Source organism: Pinus tabuliformis, chromosome X (assembly GCF_031772625.1).
Source record: "Pinus tabuliformis cultivar Carrire ecotype Pingquan chromosome X, CPIR1, whole genome shotgun sequence".
NCBI classification, from domain to species: Eukaryota; Viridiplantae; Streptophyta; class Pinopsida; order Pinales; family Pinaceae; genus Pinus; species Pinus tabuliformis.
This window is the reverse complement of record NC_142308.1, coordinates 1,240,175,153-1,240,200,705: the sequence shown is the minus strand read 5'-3', so window position 1 is coordinate 1,240,200,705 and position 25,553 is coordinate 1,240,175,153. Positions and strand designations below refer to the sequence as shown.

The 25,553-nt window shown below is 39.6% G+C and overlaps 1 protein-coding gene across 1 annotated transcript in view; it reads left to right on the top strand.

Moving 5' to 3' along the window:
- The first annotated feature begins 1,384 nt into the window (after window positions 1–1,384).
- LOC149144448 (FAD/NAD(P)-binding oxidoreductase) overlaps window positions 1,385–25,553 on the top strand; it is a 387,681-nt gene continuing 363,512 nt past the window's right edge. The window contains exon 1 of the mRNA XM_089448548.1: window positions 1,385–1,687. Within this exon, the coding sequence (XP_089304674.1) occupies window positions 1,496–1,687 (192 nt within the window). The 5' untranslated portion in view covers window positions 1,385–1,495. The remainder of the gene's footprint in view (window positions 1,688–25,553) is intronic.

Sequence of the window (25,553 nt, the reverse complement as noted above, 5' to 3'; positions counted from 1 at the left end):
AAGTCAATATCAGCAAAATGAAAGTAGTGGTCTTCTCTAAGAAAAGAAAACATAACCAGCATCAGTTCTACTTTGAAGGCAACATTTTGGAAGAAGTTGCGGATTACAAATACCTCGGGATTGACTTCAACAAAAATCTAAGCTGGAATGGTTGTAGAAAGAAAAGAACTTTGGGGGTTGGAAAACATTTTATGCTTTTCAAAATAGGTGTAGAGAGGCAGAGTTATGGGACTGGAAGACCACTCAAACTCTTTTTGGGCTTCTAGTGATTCCGGTGATTCTCTATGGTTGTGAACTGTGGGCTAGCAGTACCTCCGACATGCAATGGAGACAAATTGAGAAAATTCAGAAGCGTTTGATTACAAACATATTTAAAATGAAAAGTGCAGTTCCTTATAATATCTTGTTAAGTGAAACAGGGACTGCTCCTATTGAAGCAATTGCTATGGTGCGAGTCATAAGGTATTTAAAAAAAATTGATCAAATGGAAGATGGTAGATGGCCTAAGGTTGTCTTTAATGATAGATTGTGCAAGAGCAAAAAAACTTGGATGCAGCAAAATAACAAATGGTTTAGTAAATGGGGTATTTGCTTGAACGCATGTCCCATAAATAGCAAAGAGATAAAAGCTTTTGTTATGGAAAAGTTCCACAAACGTACTTGGGATAAGGGGCTAGGAAGAAAGAAAAATTACTATATTGAAGCCAAAAGCATACATAAAGGCCAATATCTCTTGGAGAGCCAAAATCCTTATTGCTCAGTTAAGGACTAATTCTCATCAACTTCGTCGTGAAATAGGGCGCTGGAAAATGCCAAAGGAAGTGTGGGAGGAAAGGGTATGCATTTTTTGTTCTTCCGGAAAAGTGGAAATAGAAAAACATTTCATTTTAGAATGTGAGGCCTTCAAAGACAACAAGGAAAGTTATGTAGATATGCTGGTAGCGAGCTCTTGGGATAATCTATTTAGCGAGAAGTTTGTTGAGATGCTGGGAGCATTTATTGTGAAGCTTCACAGAAAAAGGGCCGAATACATCAAGCATATAAAGAAGCAATCTGTCCCATAAGCTATCTTTAACCTCGCGGACATTAAAATAATTTCTTTCTTCTTTCTTATATTTTATAGGCAAATCATCACACAGTTTGCCCATTATCCCTAGCTGCAACACAACTTGCATACCAAATTCTATACCGAGTTGCAATAGGCATAAACCTCGACCCCAGTCCAGCCTCTTGTGCTTCGTGCACCACCTCGACGATTCATTCACATAGCAAAAGACTGCAAGGATACACTCTAAACATTGATCTTCTTAATTAATTAGGTCCATTAATCCTAGACATCTAAATTTTAAAAGTAGCTAATAAATTTAAAATTAAAAATAAAAATAAACGGAGGTTACGGAGTAGTTGAAGATCGCAAGAACACCGAGACATTAGCTGTGACCTCTGTTTTTCCCAGACTCGAATCAAATCAACCACTGTATTTGTTTTGACATTCATGGGTTTGATGGCGAATCGATGCGGCAGGGCCGTACAGCTTACCCTCAGATGCTGGAGGTCTCATTCCACCATCTCCTACTCCACCGTTTCCCATCACGGACGCTCAACCGACAATTCCAGCTGGAGGAATGGATACGCCATTGCGGCCGTGGGTTCAATTCTCGGCGCAGCTACATGTTGCTTCTCCGAGGTCTGCATTTCTCTCTTTCTCCCCATGCGACACATTTGCGAAACCCAACGATCATCATTTTGAAACTTAATTTCACGGCCTTTATTCGTTTTGTTGAGATGCAGATAGTGACAACGGTGAATGGAATTTGTCAATTTTGTTATCCGCAAGATCAACACGAAGTCAACGTATTTGTTAACAAAATTGCATTTTCGGACCCAATTCTCGAACGGTTTCAGAAATAGGGATTATTATGAAAACTAGGAGTCTGTCGGATAGACAGATTGCTAGGGCCCTGAGCATTTCTGTGTCGCTCTTGTTTGTTCACCGTTGAAATTGATTTTAATTGGTGTTTTTTGTTTATGTTATTTTCTTTCCATAGCACTAAACTTCCATTTATTGTTTTTTATTTGTCCCAAGGAAACTTGGCAGGGAAATCCAATGGATGTTTCCCCACATCCATGAATGACATTTCTAGTAATTCCAAATGTATTGGTGTAGAGCAGTGTGCTTCATGCAAGGGGATTTGAACTGGATTTCTATGGGTACGGAACTAGCGAAATGCCCAACAACATTGGTGACAACTAGTTGAGCAAATGCCTTGAGCTTAAAAATTTGAAGGACATGACGGTGGACTTTGCTTCACGGTTCCACCTATTTGTACATGTAACAAGATCATTTAATTCTCTTTAGGTAAAACCATACATTCAACCACTACCTCAAGGTGAGACTAATGGTCCAATGGTCCAACTCTTTTGGGCTTAAAACTTGAAAGACAACGGGAGTGGGATTTTATTTACTTATGTGTGAATTGGCCACAAGATCATTTAATATAATCTTTTTGGGTCAACCACACATTCGACCACTACCTCAAGGTGACCTCATTACACTAAGAAAAACCTTCACGAAAATTGAAGCTTGCCCACTAGTGAAAAATGCCTCATTGCTCACTGAAACATCCAATCACTTTGGGCATTTATTGGGTGTCTATTATAATGTCAGTTGATAGGATACATCATAATTTCGGGATTTATAAAAACATCACCGAAACATCCTATAGATCATAGAGCTTAAAAAAAAGAAAGCTAAAAGCCAAAGAACAAATTGAAGTAAAGTAACCATATAATCTTCCAAATAGTTCCCAATCTACAAAGATTCATCAATATCGCAATATTATATCCTCTCAAAAAAAAATATAAACAAACATATGTCTCGAAGGTAGAGAAGAGGTGACCTCATATCTAATCTCAATTAGGTCAAGGATATCTTCTTGGCTAGCTCATTTGCTAAATCATTAAGCTCATGGAAGATATGACTGCATTTGAAGGAGGTAAACCTACATACTTGGTCTCTTATTTGGGTAACAAGATCAGATAAATTGATGTTATGGTTCTAACAATTTTCATTCAACCATTCCATTACAAGTCTAGAATCTCCATAAAAATTTGCAACTTAGTGATGTTTATGTCCACAATGATTCCAATTAGAATTGACATTGCCTTGAGCTCTACCACATTGTTGCTACCCTTCCTTAGGCCATAGGCGAAGGAAAACTTATGACTCTCGGACAAGAAAAGGAGTCTTCTGGTTCAACAAAAGCCAATTTTCCCCTTGAAGCTCCATTGAAGAAACCCCAGGGTTTGTCTTTGTCTATCTTTGATGGAGGGATTTGTCTAGGTGATTTAGTCTTTTCAGGGTTATTGAGCCCTTCATATGCAAATTGAATTTTATATAAGATTTGTAATAGTGCAAGGGCTTGTTCATGAAAAATGCATCATTCCTCACCAATTAGATTGCCCAACTTACTGTGAAAGGGAGCACTTAATCTTCCACTGTTGACTTGTCATCCATTCACCTTTTGCAAAGGATCGTCTGTTGTTTCACCTTTCCATATTCATTCCCATTTGAAAGTACTTTTGATGTTGACCAACCTCCATGATAGAATGGCAACCAATCAATATTTGGTGGATAGTCTCACCACAATTTTGCACATAGCACATATAGTTGGACGTTGCCATCTTCTCCTTAGTAAAACTCCCAATTGGATAACCTTATTAGATAATGATTGCCACATAAATTGTCAATTTATAAGAGGGGCTCCAATCTTCCAAAGCTTGGAACACCATGATTTGCCTCACCCCCTTGCTCATCTATAAACATTGTTGTGTAACCAAGACAAGTAGTGTATCCACCTCTAGTTGTATTCTTAGACCACATCAACATATCTTCTTCATTTTGAAGGTTGATAAAACACAAAGCTAATTAATGCGAATTCTTGCCATTCCCTTGCTTACCTTTTGGCTTCTGTACACGTGGCACCATTGGATGCATGCTCTTCGTATTCCTATGGGCCAATTTAGAGTGGCTTCACATGGACTTTAGGTGGAGGTGGAGTACCAACTTGATTGACTAGACAACATGCACTACTTATGCCATCTCTAGGACGTTAAGACAAAGGAGCACTTCATCTTTTATTGCCCTATTTACTATGAGATTAGAGGGTAGTTTTATCTCTTTTCACAAAGCCATTTACCCTCTCCGGTTTGTTTAGGTACCCAAACTAGAGATGCTTGGGCATATACATATAGGCGATCCTTACGCTTCGTTCCCATACTCTTTGGCCATCCCCTAGACTGGTATCCACCTAGATGATCACTTCATTTTTTGTGGTGCTCCCATCGACTATGAGCACTAAGAGATAGATTGATAGTGTCCTTGCTTCCAACTTTATATTAGTGCGGGTTCAAGGAAATATTCCTTCTTCTTAGAGACCCTTGGACTTTGCTGTTCGAGATCCAATAATAGTAATTAGATGAGATCATCTAGGTCCTAGTTGTGGGCACCCTCCTCTTGGTAGCAACATAGCAAGTAGTGCAAAATCCTCCACTGACTCCTCCTTCAGACAATCTCCTATAATGAGTTTTCTCCACTTAGCGTTAGATGTTAGCATAGCTAGCTCTAGCAAACCCTAATATACTTGCATGATTTGGATCTATTCCCATTGTACATCTCTCTTCTAGATTTGCTTTTTGCTCTCATAGTTTGGTTTTTAGACATTAGCTTAGATCAACACTCTACTTTCTACATCTTGTTTCTTATAGGAACTATCTTTTGCTACCACTTTGTATTGACGCCATTGTACTTTACAATTCTCTTTACCTACTTTAGCGGTCATTTGTTGGACACTAATAAAATTGGCTTATTTTATATCTCGTTCTAGTCCTATATCTTTTAGAGTTCCCCATCTTTTCACGGTGTGGTATCTTTGGGGTTGTGAGCGCTACCAAGTAGAGGATATTATTCCATCCAAGGTTATTCAATCATCCTATTGTCAACCTATGCATGCCTCTACTACCTATCTATTACCACCTATATTACATGACGTTGCACATGAAATTTTAATGACATGATTCATATTCTTCCAGGATGGTACGATGATTCTAACCTTCCAAAGGTTGGAATTTTGGTAGAGGCTATTTCGACTGTGCATCATGGTGATCACTGTAGAATTTCCTTGAAATTTTGCGATTGCTTAATGAACAATTTTGAAACTAGTTTCTATTCACAAGACACAAAATTTCTGTACTAATTTTGCAATGGAATAGAATAGAAATAAACCACAATTACACGATAACAACACAATATTTTTCTAGGGAACTCAACTAGAAAAACCCTCTGCTTGTTGTAAAAATTTCTCATTTCCCACCACGGTTTTCAGTTTCACTTTATTTCTCCAAAATAGTTAAATGCCCTTTCCCATATCCATACATTCAACAACTGAAAAATAAATTTTGCTGAAAACACAAATTCTGGAAATTTTACAGAACGCTGGAAAATGCAAAAATATAAAAATCAGCACATATAAACAACCATTCAACACATTTAAACACAGTGATTTTTGGTCAAGGTGACCTTGGAAAAACCCCCTACAACTCTTGGGGAAAACCAGTTCGAGAGCTCTTTCTTATTTCTGGAAAATGCTTTTTACAGTGAGAAATATTCAGCAAAAAAATCAACAAGCAAATTTTACAACTTATCTCGTTTTCCGTGCCTCACAGCCAACTGGAAAAACTTGCAACAACAAAACAGAACAACAATAAATGCTGTACGGCCTCCTAGAAAAGCGTGCAAGTTGCCATTAAATACGCTGTATGGATTTCCTCGATTTGTGTGCAGAAAAAAACCAGCAAAACAACTATACGGATTTGCCTCGATTTGCGTGCCAAGGTACAGCCACTTGCTGTATGGATTTCTGCTCCTCGATTTCTGTGCGCTTGCTGTACGGATTTTTAGAAAAACATGCCCAATATCTCCCTTTCACTGTGTGCTAACTCAGCTGTACGGATTTGCTAAAATGTTGCCTTGGAATGTGTGCCAAGCTGCTACCTCCTTCTCCTCTTTGTCTAGAAATCTCCCTTGCTCTCTTGCTCTCTCTCTCTCAATCTGCTCATGAAAGAATGAAAAATGACCTTTTTCCTCCTATTCCTCCCTTAATCTAACCCTAAGTGACTTTTGGGGAATCCCTAAATCCAATGGCTGAAATAGATTGAGATCTAGGGCTGAGATTAAATGCTCATTTAAATCTTACTTTTTATTTTTTAATTCACTCCACTTTAATAAAGACCCACTTAGTCATTTATTTCCAAAGTCACTTTTCCTTTCTAATTTTACATTGACTTTATTAAAGTCACTTTAAAATTAGACTTTAGTAACTTTATCACTTAAAGTCACTTTTAAATTAGATTTTACTTTATAAAAATTATAAAGTCACTTTAGGAGAAAAATTAAATTCTTTTGGACACTTTTCCCTAGGCTAAAGATCAAAGCCTTAGGGAACCACCTGTCCTCCGGTACCAAATTTCAACACTTGTATGAGAATTTTATTGATAGAAAAAATGAGCAACAAATCTCTTACAATACAACTTGTTTCAATAGAAACCAATATGGTTTTCTTTGCTTGTACTAAGCTAAAACACTCCTTGCAAGACCCCTGATCTGTTTCCCTTATTCTTTGCGCACTCCTGGAGCCCTATTTCCTAGCGCATTCCTCCTCAATCTATGCACATAGGCTGCTCCTACTAACTAGGAATTACCTCCTAATTCCTAGCGCAATTCCCAAGGGAAAATAGCCTCTACCAATCTGTGCACAAGCTTCTCTTGCACACTCTTCCTCTCACAAGCTCTCACACACACAAACTTGTGCTCTCTATTGCCTTGTCTCACCAACTCGTGCTCACAAAACAATGATGTACAATGGTGCCTTCATCCTCCTTATAAGCAAATCGCATAAGCTAAATCTGACAAGTTGTATTTTAGGAAGTCAACTTGTGATTGATGAGTTAATTGAGTCAAATTGACTCTTGTAACTCCTCTAGTCTCGATTTAGAACTTGAGACTCAATCACTCGTCCTTCTCCCAATCAAACTCGCACTAGAAGACAACAACTGAGCCTTCCACTCCTGCATATCATTCAAATTGCTTCATGAACTGTCCTAACTTATAGGAACTCGCCTTAATTTTTAGGAACTCGTCCTAACTTTTAGGAACTCGTGCATGCTAAGGAAAAACTGGTTCTGGTCTCTTTGACTAAGGCACAAGTCAAAGAAGGACCTTTCTCGCTACTATCAACAATCACCTATTCATGTTCTAGCCACTTCTTTGCCTTTGTGTTGCATGGTTAGTTCAGCTCTTAGTTGTGCGTTTCCTCTAGCATGGTGGTGCACTTACCTAGTGTTTCTTGGTTTCATATGTGTTTCGTAATATCTCCATAATTTTACTTGGGTAATTTGTATTTTAGAAGCATATATTCACTTTATGCCTAGGTGGAATCCACTTCACACTTATAATTTCATCGTACTTCATCATTTTATTTAGGTTGTTTGCGTATCACATCACTTCACCTTTTACCTAGGTAAATTCCACATCACACTCATACTTTTACCACATTCCATCTCCTAGGAGTCACGTGATATCTTTTGCGTACAATCCCCCAAGCCTTATTCCACATTATCCCCTTATTTCTCATATTTCCACTTTTCCATGTGTGAACACTCCTAATTCTAATATTTTAATTCTTCATTGAGGTTTTTTCCCTAAGTTTTATTGCTAATTTATCACTAGGGAGCACAACTTTATGTCTTTGTGGTACATAACATGAAGCTAACACTTCCCCTTTGGCACACATTTTTAGGTAATTCCCTATTAATAACAAATTGGTTTTGCATAACATTAGCCTTGTTCACATGTTCTAAATTGTATTTGATATGCGAGCCTTCAGATGCAACCTACTAAAAATAGTAAATGCCATGCATATCGCCTGAAAAAGCCTCACTAGAATCCTGAGTCCATAAGGACTCCATATATGTGATCTATATTATTGTACCACCCTTGGAACTCCCTCTCCTAGAAAGTAGGTAACCTACTAAAAATAACAACTCTCTTAGAATTGTGCAAAAATTGTGTCTCAATCATCACTGAATCAATCCTATGACTAGTCATCTTGGGAACCTTCCCTAGCTTGTATCTGTATTATTCTGTGAACCTTCAACTAAATGAAATGTGTTGGTCATTAACCCTCTAAATTTGTAATGGGAAATTTTAAAATTTAGGGGTTAACACCACCTCTAACAAACTTCAACCAACTTACATGTGTGGTCCAAAAGTAACTAACATAACAAAACCACACCTGTGAAGCAATTTCTATAAAAAAGTGCACCCTCTCAAAGATGCTCTAGGAGGCACATGTGATGATGTGGAGTCCCTATTACATTGTCAAATGTACCTCCACAAATCCTAGTGCAGTGACCCTTGTCCTAATGCAAATACATGGATTCCAAGGTGTTGTCACATATCACAAGGAGGATATATGGGTCCCAATGTAATGTCACAGATCCTAATGAAAATTCATAGTTCAAAATCCACAATTCCCATTGCAATACACAAATCTTGAGGCAAGTGTCATGGATCCACAGGCATAGATGAAACTCCCTATGCAAGTACATGGATCTTAATGCAAAATGCCCACTCATAGTGGTGAGTCAAGCCTAAATATAAAAGTCATTAGTAGTGCACACTAAGTGATCTCTCCTAGCGTCATCACAACATTATTTTAATTTTACAATTTGCTGGAGTTTTACCATGGTGGGGCAACTTTAACATTTATTACATGTGACAACTCCTGAGACCAAGAGATATTTCCTAGATTGCTAAGCTAGGAGTATGTGCTATGATAGATGGTATGATAAGGTGGGTGACTTTATGAGTTGGCTTAGATAGGTAGACACAAGGCTTTTAAAGATGTTAATTCACGTGAGTGCCTTTAAAGATGAGGAAGCGCTTTTAGCATTGAGTTTCCGTTGACATTGTTTCTTATTGCCTCTTCTTTTACCTTTTTCTTTGGTTTTCTTTTTTTGCTTAGTCCCGTTTCTTTAGATATGCGTTATTAAGCATGGGACTTGGGGCATTGGCCTCATAGCGAGGTGGTGGATCTCAAGCTTCATTATTGTTAAAATTGGCAACTAGGGCCAAACTCCATGTGGGTCATCTTATTTATGACAATTGAATCTTTGGATCCCTCTCATCGAGAGGTGTAGGATTGATCTAAAGATCATTCGATTCCGATAAGTATTCATGGAGATATGAATTTATTTGTGTTATGAGACAATTCGTCAAGGTCAGCCAACAACCAAATAAACCCCACATGTGCTCAACGTTTTAGTATAAAAGGAGATGACTTGAGAGTCATTTCTAACAGACTTCTTGTGTTCTCTTCCTCTCCATTTCTCTTTGGGTTTTTGGTGGGAGGAAGAGATCCTAAGAATCTACGCAGCCCTAAGAAGAGGATGCCCTATCTCAACGCTATCACAGAAAAGGCATGCCCTAGATCTAGATGTAGGTAATGAAGAGAAGGCTCTACGTCCTAGTGTGGTAGCTTACATGGAGGGAAACTCTTATGGTGGACACAAGGCTATATGCTGTCCAGATCGAAGCTGCCCTAAATGTTGTTCAGCCACCCTAAACATTCTCTGTTTTAGCCGCAGCAAAAAGAGGATAGAACAACGTGGGTTTTGGAGGCTGTTAAGAAGGCCGAGGAGATTCTGGACAGTGTGATGTGGAGGAGATGAAGGAGGCCGAGCAATGGATGTATTTGAGGACTGTTCTCTCTTGTAACAGGTCGAGTAAAGGGATGACTAGGCCGCAACTAAGGCAACATTCCAACGAAGGTTTGAAGGGCTGTCTTAGGCCATCTCAGGTGACCGAATTATTGCAAGGAAGGGCAGCCGCATCAACTGTTTAGAGGACGGGCAAACCCTTAACCAGTTTGCTGCAAATTTATGGAAGCTTGCTGTGAGGGCAGGCCGTGGACCTTGTAAAGGCTAGAACAACCCAGGATTATTGTGAAGGGTCTCATCCCCACAAGGAAGGGCAACTGCATCACCTTGGAGCAAATCTGGGCAGGAAAGAAGGCTGGCAAAGGACTGTGATATGCCCTAACTAGACCTAAGTTGCAACAAACAAATCAGACCTCAAAACAATGAGCTAAGGTATGTTGTCTATGACATTTCTTGTAGGTGTTGAGGATCAGTTTGGACCAGATTGTTGGGCAGTTAGTGGGAGCCAAATTGGTGGCTGTACACAATGATATAGTGCAGCAATGTTCAATGGGATTGCTGTAAGATGATGGGACAACAATGATATAGTGCAACAATGTTCAATGGGACAACTGTAAGATGATGGGACAACAAGGATATAGTGCAACAATGTTCAATGGGACAACTGTAAGATGATGGGACAACAATGATATAGTGCAGCAATGTTCAATGGGACAACTGTAAGATGTTGGGACAGCAGTATGATGAGACAGAACAATGATGGGACAACAGTATGGTACTTGGTGTAGCAAGTACATGAAGCAAGCATAGTGCTGCAAGCACATTGGGACAACAGTATGGTACTTGGTGCAGCAAGTACACGAAGCAGCAATGGTGCAGCAAGCACATGGGTGACAACATGGTGCAACAGTGGCACAAGGTACAACAGTGCCAAACACCGGGACAACAGTACAACATAAGTATAATGTGTACAACATGGTCATAAGGTCTAGCATTGTGATGATGGGTGCAGCACGGTGAGGTGCATGATGTAGGAGCATTCAACTCAGAAATTTCATTGTATATTAGTAGACATAGGAGGCCTTGTGTTTTCAAGGAAGTTGGTTTCCTGAGTATTAAATTAATGTAATTATTAAGGTTTTTGAGTGATTTTAATGAGAGATATTTAGAATAGGAATTAATTAGATATTGTGAGGCATATTGTAAATGTTCTTGAATGTTGGAGAACATGAGAGATTTAGGTTAGTTAAGATTCCATAGGGATTGAGAGATTTGGGAATTAATTGTAAATCTTAGATTAGGAATTGGCTTCATGATTGTGGAACTAGAGAGGATCCTTAGGGATTAGTTGAGTCAAAAGTGGGCTTAGAGGATATTTAGGATTTAGTTGAAAAGATTAAGGATCTGAACCAAAATGGGTTACATAACCTTTTGTATAAATGTAAGCCTAAAAGGCATAGAAAGAGTTAGCTAGTTGCTAGTTAGTTAGTTAGAGAGTTTGATTGTAGCCTATGGGCAGATAGGGAAACAGAGGCCACTGATTAGAAAATCAGGCCAGAGAGAGAGATTCATTATGTAATCATTTGTTTATATATATACAGAGAATTTAATTCTGAATTGTGTAAGTTGGATTGAGGTAGGAGAAATAAATGGTGGAGATTGACCAGGTTAGTTGGTGCGAGTTATGACGCGACAGCCTTTGGATCAGATGGAGACAGATCAACGGTGTGGATTGAACGCGATAAAGGGAGCATCGGTATACGTGCAAAGGTCCATGGAATGGCGGAAAGGTAAGGTTTAAGTTGGTTTATGGAATATTTCTATTATAGGAGAGTTATAATAGAAATGAGCAGAATAATGTATTATGGGTTAAGTTGAGTTTAACCAAAGTCTAAAGACCGTGGTATGGTTAATATGCGTGGGTGATTACCGAAGGGTTAAGTTATAAGGATTAAGAATTAACCAAAGATATTGAAGGGTCGTATAGTTTCGCCCAAAGGTTAATTAAAGTTTAAGACTTTGGATAGTTAATTAAACGTTTCCGCATAGAGTTTAATTAAAAACATTAAACCTTGGTTATATAGGGTTTTCACCATGGATCAGGTGATTAATCTTGGGAGACAGTGTGACATGCAATTTTATTTGCATAATGTGGGTAGATGCGTCTTTGCTGCGCCAGTGCAGCATGATGATGATATGCAACACAATGATAGTTGAAGGAGTCACTTTGGAGAATCAGTTGAAGCAACATGTCTTCAACTGATCTCATGTATCATCTTCTTAGAGATGATCTATGCTCTTATTTGGATAAGTCAAAGTGTTGACTTTTGTTGTAAATGTGCTATCTCTCTCTCTCTGTGCTGAACTATTGAGGAACATATAAGAAGAATTGATCAAGGGTTTCCCCACATTGGGGTTTGTCCCTGGCTAGCGCCACATCTTGTGTCCTCTTGTCTTGGCTTGTCTTCTGCGATATATGTTTATGTTCTATCTGCAGTTTGCTTTAATGCTGATGTGATTGCTCATCTGGAAAAGATATTGAGCTAACTATGAAAATTGAAATAAATTGCTCTAAGCATAGAACATACCTAAAATTAACAATTATTTGGCTTTTACTTAGCTACTTTTTCCTGGAGCTTATAGCTCTTATGATGAGGCTTATGGGACTAATAATAGTAAAAAAGACAGACCTTGATGCATAACATATGACATGACAACCATGAGTGGGAAAACAAAACTATTGGGAGGATGGAAAGTGCTAAGTATGGTTTGGGATATGAAAACACTACACGTTCCTAAGTGTCCAATAGTACAACTTGACTCAAGAGATGACTATACTTATTAAACAAAAATTATGCCCCACATGGTACAATGAGGCAAATAGTAAAATTGTAATTGCTAGTGATGTTAGGATATTCCGACACATCGGAAATAGTTAAGTATAACTTGGCCTAGTGTAGAGTTAGGTAAAGTGTGTTTTTTTACTATGTACTTTTGTAGCTTACAATCCGACGGTCACGATACGTAGTGATCCGACGGTTCATTCTCTCCTCGTTATTACCGACACTTCATCCATGGCTTAACACCCGATTGGTCTATGATCTATATTTAAAGAGCATGGAGGGTCATTTGTAGGGTAACCCGTTCATGAGAGAAGCTTATGTAAATTTTCATTCTTTTATTAATAAATTGCCTAAAGTGGCCACGTTGGCTCAGGCCGTGGACTGTTTTCTTCTTTGAGGGTTTTAACCACGTCAATAATATTGGTGTATTAATCTGTGATCTGTTTGTGAGCGGTGTCCTTTGGTGTTCTGTCTGAGGAACTTACCCTGTAAATTCCTACATGGTATCAGAGCTATTTAAGGGCCGCATCCGTTGGTGATCCAAATCTGAAGCTGGTAGAACTACATCCGATTGCCGTTTCCTAGATCTACTGTTTCTGACTGCTTTCGGGCCGAGAGGACTGCTCTATTGTGTTAGGACATTTGTTCCAGTGAGGAACCCCTTTCGTTTCACGCGAAAAAGTTTCTGGTAGCCTTAGCTACGTCATTTTTAAGATTTGGAGGTATACAATGTTTATTTACAATTTCTAGTTATTTTCTCTCTGTTTATTTCGGTTTATTTAGCTCTTTGTTTTTTTTATTACCGGATCTATACCTTTCATTTCTGTGTATGCTCTTTGCCCCATGACTCTGTGCAATCTGGGCAAATCAGAAACAGAGAGGAATGATTTTTCTCATGCGTATGCTCTTTTTCGCCGCGCCTTAGTGTGATCTTGGAAAATCAGAAACATTGAGGAAAATATATAGTTTCCGGCCAAAGCTAACTTCAAGCCGTAAGGTTTGTTTTTTTTCTTGTATGTCCGTGTTGGGTTTTGTGTTTTTTGTTTTGTAGGGAAAAAAGAGCTTTCTCAAGTAAGCACGCAGCCCAAAGCTTCAGTGACTAAAAAAAAAAAAACCCTTCCTCTTTTCCAAAAATTACTAACCTTTTAATCTAGGTGGTCCAAAGCTACTTTATGAGAATAGAGGTCTTGAGTTCAAGTCTTTCTTGGTCCAAAGCTACTTTATTAGATTAAGTTTGGAAAGGGGGCGGATTTTTTTTTAACATTATCATTCATTTCTGCACATTCCCGCACTTCGTCGGCATCTTCAACAACTTTTCTTCAAAAAGCCATAACTTCTTCATCCGGAAGCCGTTTTCAGAGCCGTTTTTTTTGTATCAGCCTATTTTTTCGAGATCTTTCCATTGGAACACTTATTTTTAGCATATATAGCTTCAGTTTCTATTAAAAATGGAAAGTCCATGCCAAGTTATTCTTGACAACACCAACTACTTCCAATGGTGGTCCTACATTGTGGATTTACTTAGAAGTAAAGGTCTTTACCGAATAGCCTTAGGCCAAGAAACCAAACCGAAAGATGAAGATAAGGCAGTGACATGGGAAAATAGGCAAGATCAAGCACGTGGGTTGATAGGGATGTCTATTTCTCCAGACCTTAGATTCCATATTGCAGAACTTGATACTCCTGATGAAGCAATGAAACAGATCACTAAAGTTTTTGGAATTAAAAATGAACTTAGAGCCCATCAACTCGAAAATGAGTTGCTTATATTGGACCCCAATAATTTTTCTTCCATTGAAGATTTTTTGTCCAAGTTCAAGACCCTTAGGCTTCTCTTGGAAGGTGTTAACGTTAAGAAAGAAGATGGTAACCTTATCTATTCCATTCTTACTAAGTTGGGACCAATCTACTCTGTGTTTGTTTCCACATTCCATTCTACAAGAGAAGCCTTCATTTCTCAAGGACAAGCCTACAAGTCTCCTTCCTTTGATTCCTTTTGTGATTCTTTAATAAAAGAACAAGAAAAACTCTTACACCTTGGTCTTCTTAATCTTGGAAACTCTTCTAAGAAAGCCTTAGCCACCTAGCAGCAACCAAATTCAAAGAATCCTAAGAAGTTGTATCCTAAAAAGAATGGTCCTAAACCAAACAAGGGTCCTAAGCAATTTCAGCCTCAAAATGAAAAATCATTTCAACAAAATGATAAGGCAAATAAAAACCAAGGGAAGAAGATTGATAGACATTGCCACTTTTGTAATCGAGATGGCCACTTAGAATCCAAATGCTTTAAGAAGATGAAAGCCTTGGAAGCAACAATGAAGAAGCATAACATCCATTTGGAGCACTCTTCACCTTCAACTTCATCTTCAGGGACAACACTTTCTGCATGTGATTGTCAAACATCTCGGTTTGGATATGCACTAAATGTATCTTCTTCTTCTAATTCTCATGAGTGGCTCATTGATTCTGGAGCTTCTTATCACATGGCCAAAAACAAAGCCATATTTTTTTATTTAAATGATTGTAACACCAAAAATATATATGTTGGTGATGATAGATCTCTTAGTGTTGTAGGAACTGGAACTGTTCATATAGACAATGGTCAATTTAATGATGTATTATGTGTTCCAACCTTATCCCGCAACCTTCTATCTGTATATCAGATAACTCATTCAGGTGAAGGTAAAATCGTTGAATTTTCACCTCACGATGTTGTAATTAAGGACCTAAGAGATCCTAGACAGATTTTAGCCACTGGCATTGCTGATGATTCTGCAAGGTTGTATAAGTTTAACAACTTTGGGTCATCAAATCTTCCCTCGATATTTGTTGCTCATAATGATGAAGTGAGCAAACTTTGGCATGAGCGATTTGGTCACTTAAACTATCGCTCCCTTCAAAATCTATGTAAAGAAAATATGGTGACAGGATTTCTAGTTGTATCTTGCAGAGATGGTGTTTGTTCCGGATGTGTACTCGGAAAAGATCATCGAGATAGTTTTGAAAAACGTGCCTCTTGGCACGCCTTAGCCCCTTTACAGCTTGTGCATAGTGATTTATGTGGTCCACTTCCAGTTGTTTCATTCTCTCGCTACAAGTATTTCTTAACTTTCATTGATGATTTCTCCAAACGCACTTGGGTATACTTCTTAAAACTCAAGAGTGAAGTATTTAACATGTTTTTGACTTTTAAGGCCTTTGTTGAAAAACAATCTGGACATCAAATTCTTAAGCTAAGATCTGATAATGGCGGAGAATATGTTAACAACAAATTCATCAACTTTTGCACTGAGAATGGAATTCAAATGCAACATACTGTTCCATATACTCCACAACAAAATGGTGTAGCTAAAAGGAAGAATCGCACCTTAAAGGAAATGGCTAATTGTATGCTTCAATCTAAAGGACTTAGTCTTAATTTTTGGGCAGAAGCAATTAACTATGCAAATTACATAATAAATCGCACTCCTACTAAGGTTTTAAAGAATATCACTCCAAAAGAAGCATGGAGCTCAATTAAACCAGATGTAAGTCACTTTCGTGTTTTTGGAAGTGAAGCATGGGCCCATATTCCAGATGAGAAACATAAAGCTTTAGAACCTAAGAGTGAAAAATGTATTTTTGTTGGATATTCTGAAGATGTCAAAGGATATAGACTTATTCCACTTAAGTCCAAAAATGTTATCATTAGAATAGATGTAAAGTTTGCTGAAAATATATCGGCCTACGAGCCTAGTTTGGCGGATGTGCCACCTCTCTCTATCTCTTCTACTTTTGAAAATATTTCTTCTTTAGATGATGAAAGCGAGGATGACAATCATCCCCCACCTTCTAAGGATCCTTCTTCAGCTCTTCAGCTTCCAAAATGGGTCCGTGCTACTCGGGATGCAGCAGGCGCTCTTACCGGTGATCCTACAGATCAACGACGTACACGTTCTCAGTTCGATAGAGCCTCTTCTTTACTGGCTCAAGCTTCAACGAATTATGATCTTGACACCTTTGCAGGAGCTTTAGGCCATCTAGATTGGGACGCAACTATGAATGAAGAATATCGTTCATTATTGGCAAATGATACATAGGATCTTCCTCTACCAAAGAGACGAAAACTTGTTAGATGCAAATGGGTTTACAGAACCAAGTATGCATTAGATGGGAAAGTTGATAAACATAAAGCTCGTCTTGTTGCTAAGGGTTTTTCACAAGTTGAAGGCATTGACTATACTGAAACCTTCTCCCCTGTTGCCAAAATGAACTTTATCCGCCTTGTTCTTTCCCTTGTTGCCTCTTTCAAATGGGAAGTCCATTAGATGGATGTTAAATTTGCCTTCATGCATGGGGACTTGCATGAAGAAATCTATATGGAACAACCTACTGGCTTTATACAAACAAACTCCAGCCTTGTATGTTGGCTTAAGAAATCGCTTTATGGTTTCAAGCAAGCTCCTCGGGCTTGGTATGCCAAATGGATAGCTTTCTTTTAGAAATTGGCTTTTCTAGGTGTCATTCTGACAATACTGTCCACACCAAGAAAATGGGCAAGTCTCTTATCATTCTTGTTCTTTATGTTGATGATCTTATCCTCACTGGTAGTGATCCCAACCTTATAAACCATGTGAAGTCCAGCCTTAAAAAGAAGTTTGAAATGATAGACTTAGGACACTTGCATTATTTTCTTGGTCTTTAAGTCTTGCAATCCAAGGAAGGTATTTACCTTTCCCAGTCCAAGTATGCATATGATCTTCTACGCCATTTTCACATGGAAGACTGTAAGCCAGTCCCTTCTCCCTTTCAGTTTGGAGCCAAACTTTCAGTCACTTGTACTTCCCCTGAAGTTGATGCTACCTTATACCGTCAACTTGTAGGAAAACTTTTGTATCTGACCCATACTCGTCATGACCTTTCCTTTGCTGTTGGCCTTATTGCTCGGTTTATGCAAAACCCACATGAAAGTCATTGGAAAGTAGCTAAAAGAATACTTCGTTATGTTCGAGGTACAATCCAGTTTGGGATTCATTACAATGCAAAAGCATCTCCTCTATTGGTTGGTTTCACTGATTCTGATTGGGCTAGTGACCCTGATGATCGGAAGTCTACTGCAGGTTATGTGTTCACTCTTGGTTCAGGACCTATTACATGGGCTTGCAAGAAACAAAGTGCCATTTCTCTTTCTTCAACAGAAGCAGAGTATCGTGGTGCCGTAGAAGCTAGTAAGGAAGCCCTGTGGCTTCGTCAGATCCTATCAGAGTTTGGCTTTCAGCAACAGCATCCAACTACACTTTGGTGTGATAATCAAAGTGCCATTCAACTATGCAAAGATCTAGTCCAACATCAGCGTAGCAAGCACATTGAACTGCACATACACTTCATCAAAAAGTTCATTCACGACCATGTTCTTGAAGTACAATATTGTTCAACAAATGATCAAGTTGTAGACATCTTTACAAAGGCTCTCACAGAGGCGAAGTTTACTAAACTTCGATTTATGGTTGGAGTTCAGGAAGTTGTCACTAAGGGGGGATACGCTCTAATGCCCCCGTCCTTCTCCTATTGTGTCATATTTGTACATCCTTCAATCCTATCCCAAGTTGTTCTTAAGGGGGGATGTTAGGATATTCCGACACATAGGAAATAGTTAAGTATAACTTGGTCTAGTGTAGAGTTAGGTAAAGTGTGTTTCTTTACTATGTACTTGTGTAACTTACAATCCGACGGTTCATTCTCTCCTCGGTATTACCGACACTTGATCCATGGCATAACACCCGATTGGTCCATGATCTCTATTTAAAGAGCATGGAGGGTCATTTGTAGGGTAACCCGTTCATGACAGAAGCTTATGTAAATTTTCATTCTTTTATTAATAAATTGCTTGAAGTGGCCGCGTTGGCTCAGGCCATGGATTATTTCCCTCTTTGAGGGTTTTAACCACGTCAACAATGTTGGTGTATTGATCTGTGATTTGTTTGTGAACAGTGTCCTTTGGTGTTCTGTTTGAGGAACTTACCCTGTAAATTCCTACAATTGATCACACCTAATGTTTACTGTAATCACATTCATATAAGAAACCAAATCACCATGTCTAAGCAAGAAACCCATACACAAAACCATAGTAAAGAATTGAAGTGAAGCAACTAATCCAGGTGCTGTGACTATGTGTATGTGCATGAACCATTTGTAGTGTGAGTGAGGTGAGTTGATATACCATCACTAAACCAACTGGGGTTGATTGAGCAAGTTGGCTGTGAGGTGAGACCATCATGTACCATAAGATTGAAGTATGTGATAAATCTAAACTCTGAATGACGAAGGACTGCGCACATTGTATGTGAATTGGAACTTCATACTACTAGAGAAGCGGCTCTAGTACTAGTTGCTCATTTGTGATCACAATCTTTAGATACCATATGAGGAGGAAACACTCCCAATGTAGTATTGATGCCTTCCAAGTTTTCCTCCTACCCAAGCTCTAATTGCAATGAGTACATATTTATCCACATTGGCGATTTGGAGAACTCTTCCTTTTCTGGATCAAACTTCCTTGTCCAATATTTCATGTGTAGATCAAGAGCGTTATAGAAATAATGCTTGTTACCCACCAAAATGTGGGTAACCCCATAGGAGAAAGTTTTTCTCCTTCTTTGGACAACTAGTTAGCCAACTATCCTGCATTGCTCATGTACATTATGATATGCCATGATCGTCCACCATTTGTACCGATCAGACACCTCTCACCATTCAACATTCCTCTTGAAGGAAGTTGAGTCATCATTTGGCAGGTACTTTAACCATATTGCAATCACGTGCTTTTACATAATGTTTTGGGCATTCTAACGTGGATTAAGGGGTGATTTGGATGATTGACCAATCTTGACTGTAAAGCTATTGTCTCATTTTACTAGGGAGGTTAGTTTTTGATCCCTAGTCCCGTGGGACCTCCTTTGAGGCCTTAGGGTTATAGGAGGGTCACTACTTGGGAAACTTGAATTGAAGTAGCGTGCCCATGATTATTCCATACTTACCACTTTCCACCATTCCCTAGATTTCATCTCCATTCTTCGGGCTTGTGGTCATTGGTTCATTGGGATTGACATTCTCTTATCCTCATCCTTGAGTCTGGGCTGGAAACTTTTCCCTAGAGGTTGATGCAGCTAAAATAATGATAAAGCATAAAATGACCACAATGAAAGAAAAATAAAAGTTAAAATACAAAAGATGGTTGGGACATTAATTAGCAAGTGGGAAAAACATACCATGAGCTCTACCCCCCTCATTAGCCATCACCTAGCTCCTTGAGCATTTGATGCTCCATCACATAATAAAGGAACCCTTGGATGTCCCAACCCTGATAAGTGATAAACCGATTATCTATTAAGGGGTTAATAAATGTTAAATCATCAAAAGCAAGCTTGCACTCCTAAGTTATGCTCCCAGTCAAAGCATTGTAAAAAAGAAGTAAAAGGTGCACCAGAAGGGTGGAAAATCTAGGCATAGGAAAGGGGTAACTCATGTCTCTATGATTTGCCCCCTCACATCTGTAGACTCATAATGATGGACCTCCATTAGTTAGTCCTATGGCCATTGCACCTTGCCTTGAAGTCCTTGCCATCCATTACCACTCTTATGACAAGCACCTATGGATTGAAGGGTTGACCTAAGACATCCCACCTCCCCTTAGGGGTTGGAAAATAGGGTTGACCACCTAGCCATTCCTAACACAGTTAGGGAACACTTTTATGGGACTTGTTTTAGTCAAATATTTGAAGTTGAATTCAGTTTCAAGTGTTATTATGCCCTTAATAATTAAGTATGGTCCCACTATGATGCTTCTATGGTCATCGTCCCTAATGATTGGTGGCTTTCACTTGATCTTGAGATGGTTTTTCCAGGCGTTTTTTCACGCAACAACATGTTGATTTTTGTAGCATTGGATGTGCTCTAGCCTTGAAATTTTGCAGAGAGGCCAAGATCAATGTTTTAAAACTCCGACTCCCGTTCGGAAACAACCGAGGGTCGGCTCCGACTCCGACTTGGTATCGACTCGGCCGGTTTGATTTCAATGACTCAGTTGTTGTAAAAAATACACTAAATATTTTTTTTTTTAATAAAAAACATAATTTTGAAGATTTTCATTTATGTTTCCAAACACAAAGTTTTAGAATATAGAGAGAAGACAACATACGATCAAAGTAGGCTCATGAATATATCCATTATATCAAAATGGCACCCAGTGCACTGTCCAATACAAAGTTCATATTTAGCCACCAATGCAAGGATTCTTTTTTGCCTTAGCCTAAGGACAATCACTAGACTACAACAACAATAATACCAATTCCCTGCCCCTAATGAAGTCTCAAAACCCTTGATTTAATTCTGGTCAAGCTCCAAAACAATCAGAGGTAAATATGTATTTATTAGTCCATTGCTAGAACGTTTGCCTTTTTAAAAACATTGTATGGCTCAATGCATTGTTTCAGTTTTCTAATTCATGCCACTAGGATAACCATACTTCGGCCTTGTAATTTTCAAAACTTTCTCACAGTGATAGATTACTTTAGGGCTATAAATATGCAATAAACAACAACCCAACCATTGATATGTAGGAGGTGGAACAACTTTTGACAAATGTGCTTCAGGATTTTTGTCAAAGAGCCGAGTCAACCGAGTTGTTACTGAGTCGGTCGAGTCATTACCGAGTTGGTCGAGTTGTTACCGAGTTGACCGAGTCAATCACTGACTCGGTAACAACTCGGCCAGCCGTTCCGTTTCAGCCACCGAGTCGACCCGGCCAGGCATTGGCTCGGTCTGACTCGGCCGAGTCGGAGTCAACTCGACCGTTTTTTAAAACAAAGGCTAAGACACATGCATTCTCCAAGACCCAGAAATCATTTGGGAAAATTCCACTTAGAGATGGTTTAATTAAAATAATTAATCATTTTTAATGTATTCCTAAGTCTAAACTTAGGAAATGTGATTAATTAAAGGGTATTAATTAAATATGGTGCGAATCTTCTAGAAGAAGACGAAGATCAACTCCCAGTTAATCTTAGCCTTTGATTATGTTTTAATCTTGGCCGTTGGTGCTTCAACGAGAGATTATAAGAAGGAGCTCGATGGGCACTTGGAGAACACACTGAGATAGTGAGATCTAGAGATCGAATTCTCAAGAGTAGTAGCGCTGAGTTGTCGGAGAGAGATCGAGTGATCTTCTTGCAGTGAGGGGTAGGGATAGTAGACCAGAGGGGATTTTTCTAGTTCCGATGAGTGCAAGGCAGAGAAGACATTGAGAGGCAACGCAGTGATTCAGAGGGAGTCCACAATTTTGCTAGGGAGTAGTCGAGATCCAGAGGCAGAAGCCGGGGCATGAGTCCGGAAGGCCAAGGAGTCGAGTTTCTAGTGGACAGAAGCTCAAAAGGAGAGGGTGACACAGTCCCCTGAGCTGGGACGTAGTGACTGCGTGAGCCCACGTAGAAACTGCGCAGAGATAGCGTAGGGCAACTCATTTAGAGCCCGTATCAATGTCGGATCTTCAGTGACAATGTGAGATATTTTCTCACTACCTCTTTGCTAGTTTATTCTCTGTATCAGATAGCCAGTTTGGGCATCCAATGATTTGTACTCAAAAAACTAGTACTTAATAATTAAAACCCTCAGCTGCTGCACTGGTTTTCCCAAGTTGGGTTTTTCCGGGGACGTTTGTCCAAAAACAACGGTGTAATTATGTGTGTGTTTATTTCTCTCCTGTGCAGTATTTTATGTTGTGAAGGCTGTAGTAGATTTTATTTCGATGTTTACTGTGTAACACTGTAAATAACTTGATTCAGAAATTAACAAGTAGGAGAAATTTAATCAGTTGTTGCAGTAGGGATTTGGGTCACCGAATTTTCACATGGTATTAGAGGATAGTTTGTAAGTTGGAGAGCTTAGAGCAGAAGAGGAGAAGGAGGTTCGAATTTCTGCGTAGGCAACAATTCGAAACCCCAGGGGCAGTGTATTTCCTTGGCCAGGAGGGTCAGTTTTTCGTGGAAATTTTACTTCTCTAAGTGAGTCGACAAAGAATAAAATTTTCTAGATCGAAGAGTACCAGAGGCAGAGGGAGTAGCAACAATTTCCTTGCAAAGCAAATCTTCAGCTGGGACGTAGATTTTGCAGAAGTTTAGTGCAAATAGTGTCAGGAGGGAGGAAGAGCACACACTGAGGGAATTCTTTCCTCAGGGGACTTCTAGCTAAGAAGTTCGAATTTTTCTAGTAGAGCAGCAATAGCTGTGTGTAGGATTTCTCACTCCAGAAGGGAGTGCGAATAGTTGGGTAGCAACTGCGCAGAGGAGAAGAGGAGGAGTTCGACATTTTTTGAGAGATGGCATGAGTTGGGTTGAGAGATCAAGATCGGTTGGACGAAGCCTCCAACTATGTGATCTGGAAGGCTAGGATTTCCTGACTTGTAGGTGAACATGATCTCAAGAGATCCGCTTAAGAAGTACAAGAAGGAGATGGCGAAAGCTAAGAGGTTGATTCTCGATGGGGTTCGAGATCACGTAGTATCTCACATAGCTGGCAAAGATACAACCCGACAAATGTAGAAGGCACTAGCTACGCTATACGAACGTCTTCCAAGTAGCGAAAGATGTAACTTGAGGAGAAGCTGAGATGCACAAGGATGCAGAAAGGGGAGCATATAGATCCCTTCCTTACTAGGCTTCAGGATGTCCGGGATCAACTGTTTTTAGTAGGGTCAGCGCCCCAGCCTACAAAGTTTGTACGATTAGCTCTGAACAACGTTTCCGAAGAATGGAAAGTTTTCATCTAGAGTATCTTGGGCAGAGAAAAACTTCCAGATTGGGAACATATGTGGGCTGATCTGCAGCAGGAGGAGATCAGGCGAGATTTGGTGTAGAGCACCGTCAGTGGTGGTAGCAACAGTAGTGGGACAAAGCAAGTAAAGGAGGAGGAAGATGTGGCCCTCACATCTAAGGGGCAGGAGGAGCTGCGCAGGAGGAAGAAGGACATTTCAAAAATCAAGTGCTTCAAATGTTGTGAGCTTGGTCACTACAACACTCAATGTCCTCTCAGGAAGAAGGACAAGGAGGAGAAGCAGGATCAACAAGCTGCATTCACTGAGATCGAGAAGCTGTCCTTTAGACTGGAGGAAGAGTTTGCCATGATCACCGAGTTACCTCCAGGGGTGAGGTGGGTTGATTTGGAGTTGTATCCCCAGAGAGCTATAAGATGGGCAAGATTCCTTAGGAGGTCCACCTCATGAATCAATACCTTGCTATGAGAACCCAAGATATGCAGTAGTAGGATAGATTAGTGGCAGTTGGTGCAGTCATGTGCCAGAGTGACAAATGCAGTATCTAGTAGCAGGTCAAACACTGAGCAACGCAGAGCAGAGTTGGCAGCAGTGCAGTTGGCACAGAGCAGAGTCAGCAGCAGCGCAGAGGCTTCAGTGACAACGCAAAGACTAACATCAATTAGGACTTAGGTGACAAATGCATCATACTGACCATAGTTGGTTTAGTATTTTGGATGCTTTTCTGTTGCAGTTGTTGTAGTTGCAGCAACAACAATTGGAGAGGGTTGCAGTGCAGATGTAGTGTTGGCAGCAGTTCAACAGGGCCAGCAGCAACACGGATGCAACAATCAGAGTTGCGCAGTAGTTGATGGGCAGCAGAGCCAGACATCAACAACGCAGCAGGAGATGGTGCAGAGACAGAGTGATGCTTTAGTGGGTTGCAACACTAGAGCACATTCCTCGCTAAGAGGGAGTGTTGATTTCTGTAGCATCAGATGTGCTCTAGCCTTGAAATTTTGCAGAGAGGCTAAGACACATGCATTCTCCAAGACCCAAAAATTGTTTGGGAAAATTCCACCTAGAGATGGTTTAATTAAAATAATTAATCATTTTTAATGTATTCCTAAGTCTAAACTTAGGAAATGTGATTAATTAAAGGGTATTAATTAAATTTGGTGCGAATCTTCTAGAAGAAGACGAGGATCAACTCCCAGTTAATCTTAGCCTTTGATTATGTTTTAATCTTGGCTGTTGGTGCTCCAACAAGAGATTATAAGAAGGAGCTTGATGGGCACTTGGAGAACACACCGAGATAGTGAGATCTAGAGATCGAATTCTCAAGAGTAGTAGCGCTGAGTTGCCAGAGAGAGATCGAGTGATCTTCTTGCAGTGAGGGGCAGGGATAGTAGACCGGAGGGGATTTTTCTAGTTCCGATGAGTGCAAGGCAGAGAAGGCATTGAGAGGTCCTGAGAGCTGGCGCAATGCCACGCAGAGGCAGCGTAGTGCTTCAGAGGGAGTCTGCAATTTTGCTGGGAAGCAGTTTGCAATTTTGTTGGGGAGCAGTCGAGATCCGAGCCAAAAGTCGGGGTGTGAGTTTGGAAGGCCAGAGAGTCGAGTTTCCGGTGGGTAGAAGATTAGAAGGAGAGGGTGACGCAGTGACTGCGTGAGCCCACACAGAAACTGTGCAAAGATAGCATAGGGCAGCTCATCCAGAGCCCGGATCAGTGTCAGACCTTCAGTGACAGTGTGAGATATTTTCTCACTACCTCTTTGCCAGTTTATTTTCGGTATCAGATAGCCAGTTTGGGCATCCAATGATTTGTACTCAGAAAAACTATTGCTTAATAATTAAAACCCTCAATGACTGCACCGGTGCACCGGTTTTTCCAAGTTGGGGGTTTTTTCAGGGATATTTGTCCAAAAACAACGGTGTAATTGTGTGTGTTTATTTCTCTCCTATGCAATATTTTGTTTCCGCAATATTTTATATTGTGAAGGCTGCAGTAGATTTTATTTCGATGTTTATTGTGTAACACTGTAAATAACTTGATTCAGAAATTATCAAGTAGGAGAAATTTAATCAATTGTTGCAGTAGGGGTTCATGTACCGAATTTTCACACAACAAAGGCTTTTGGGGGCATATTA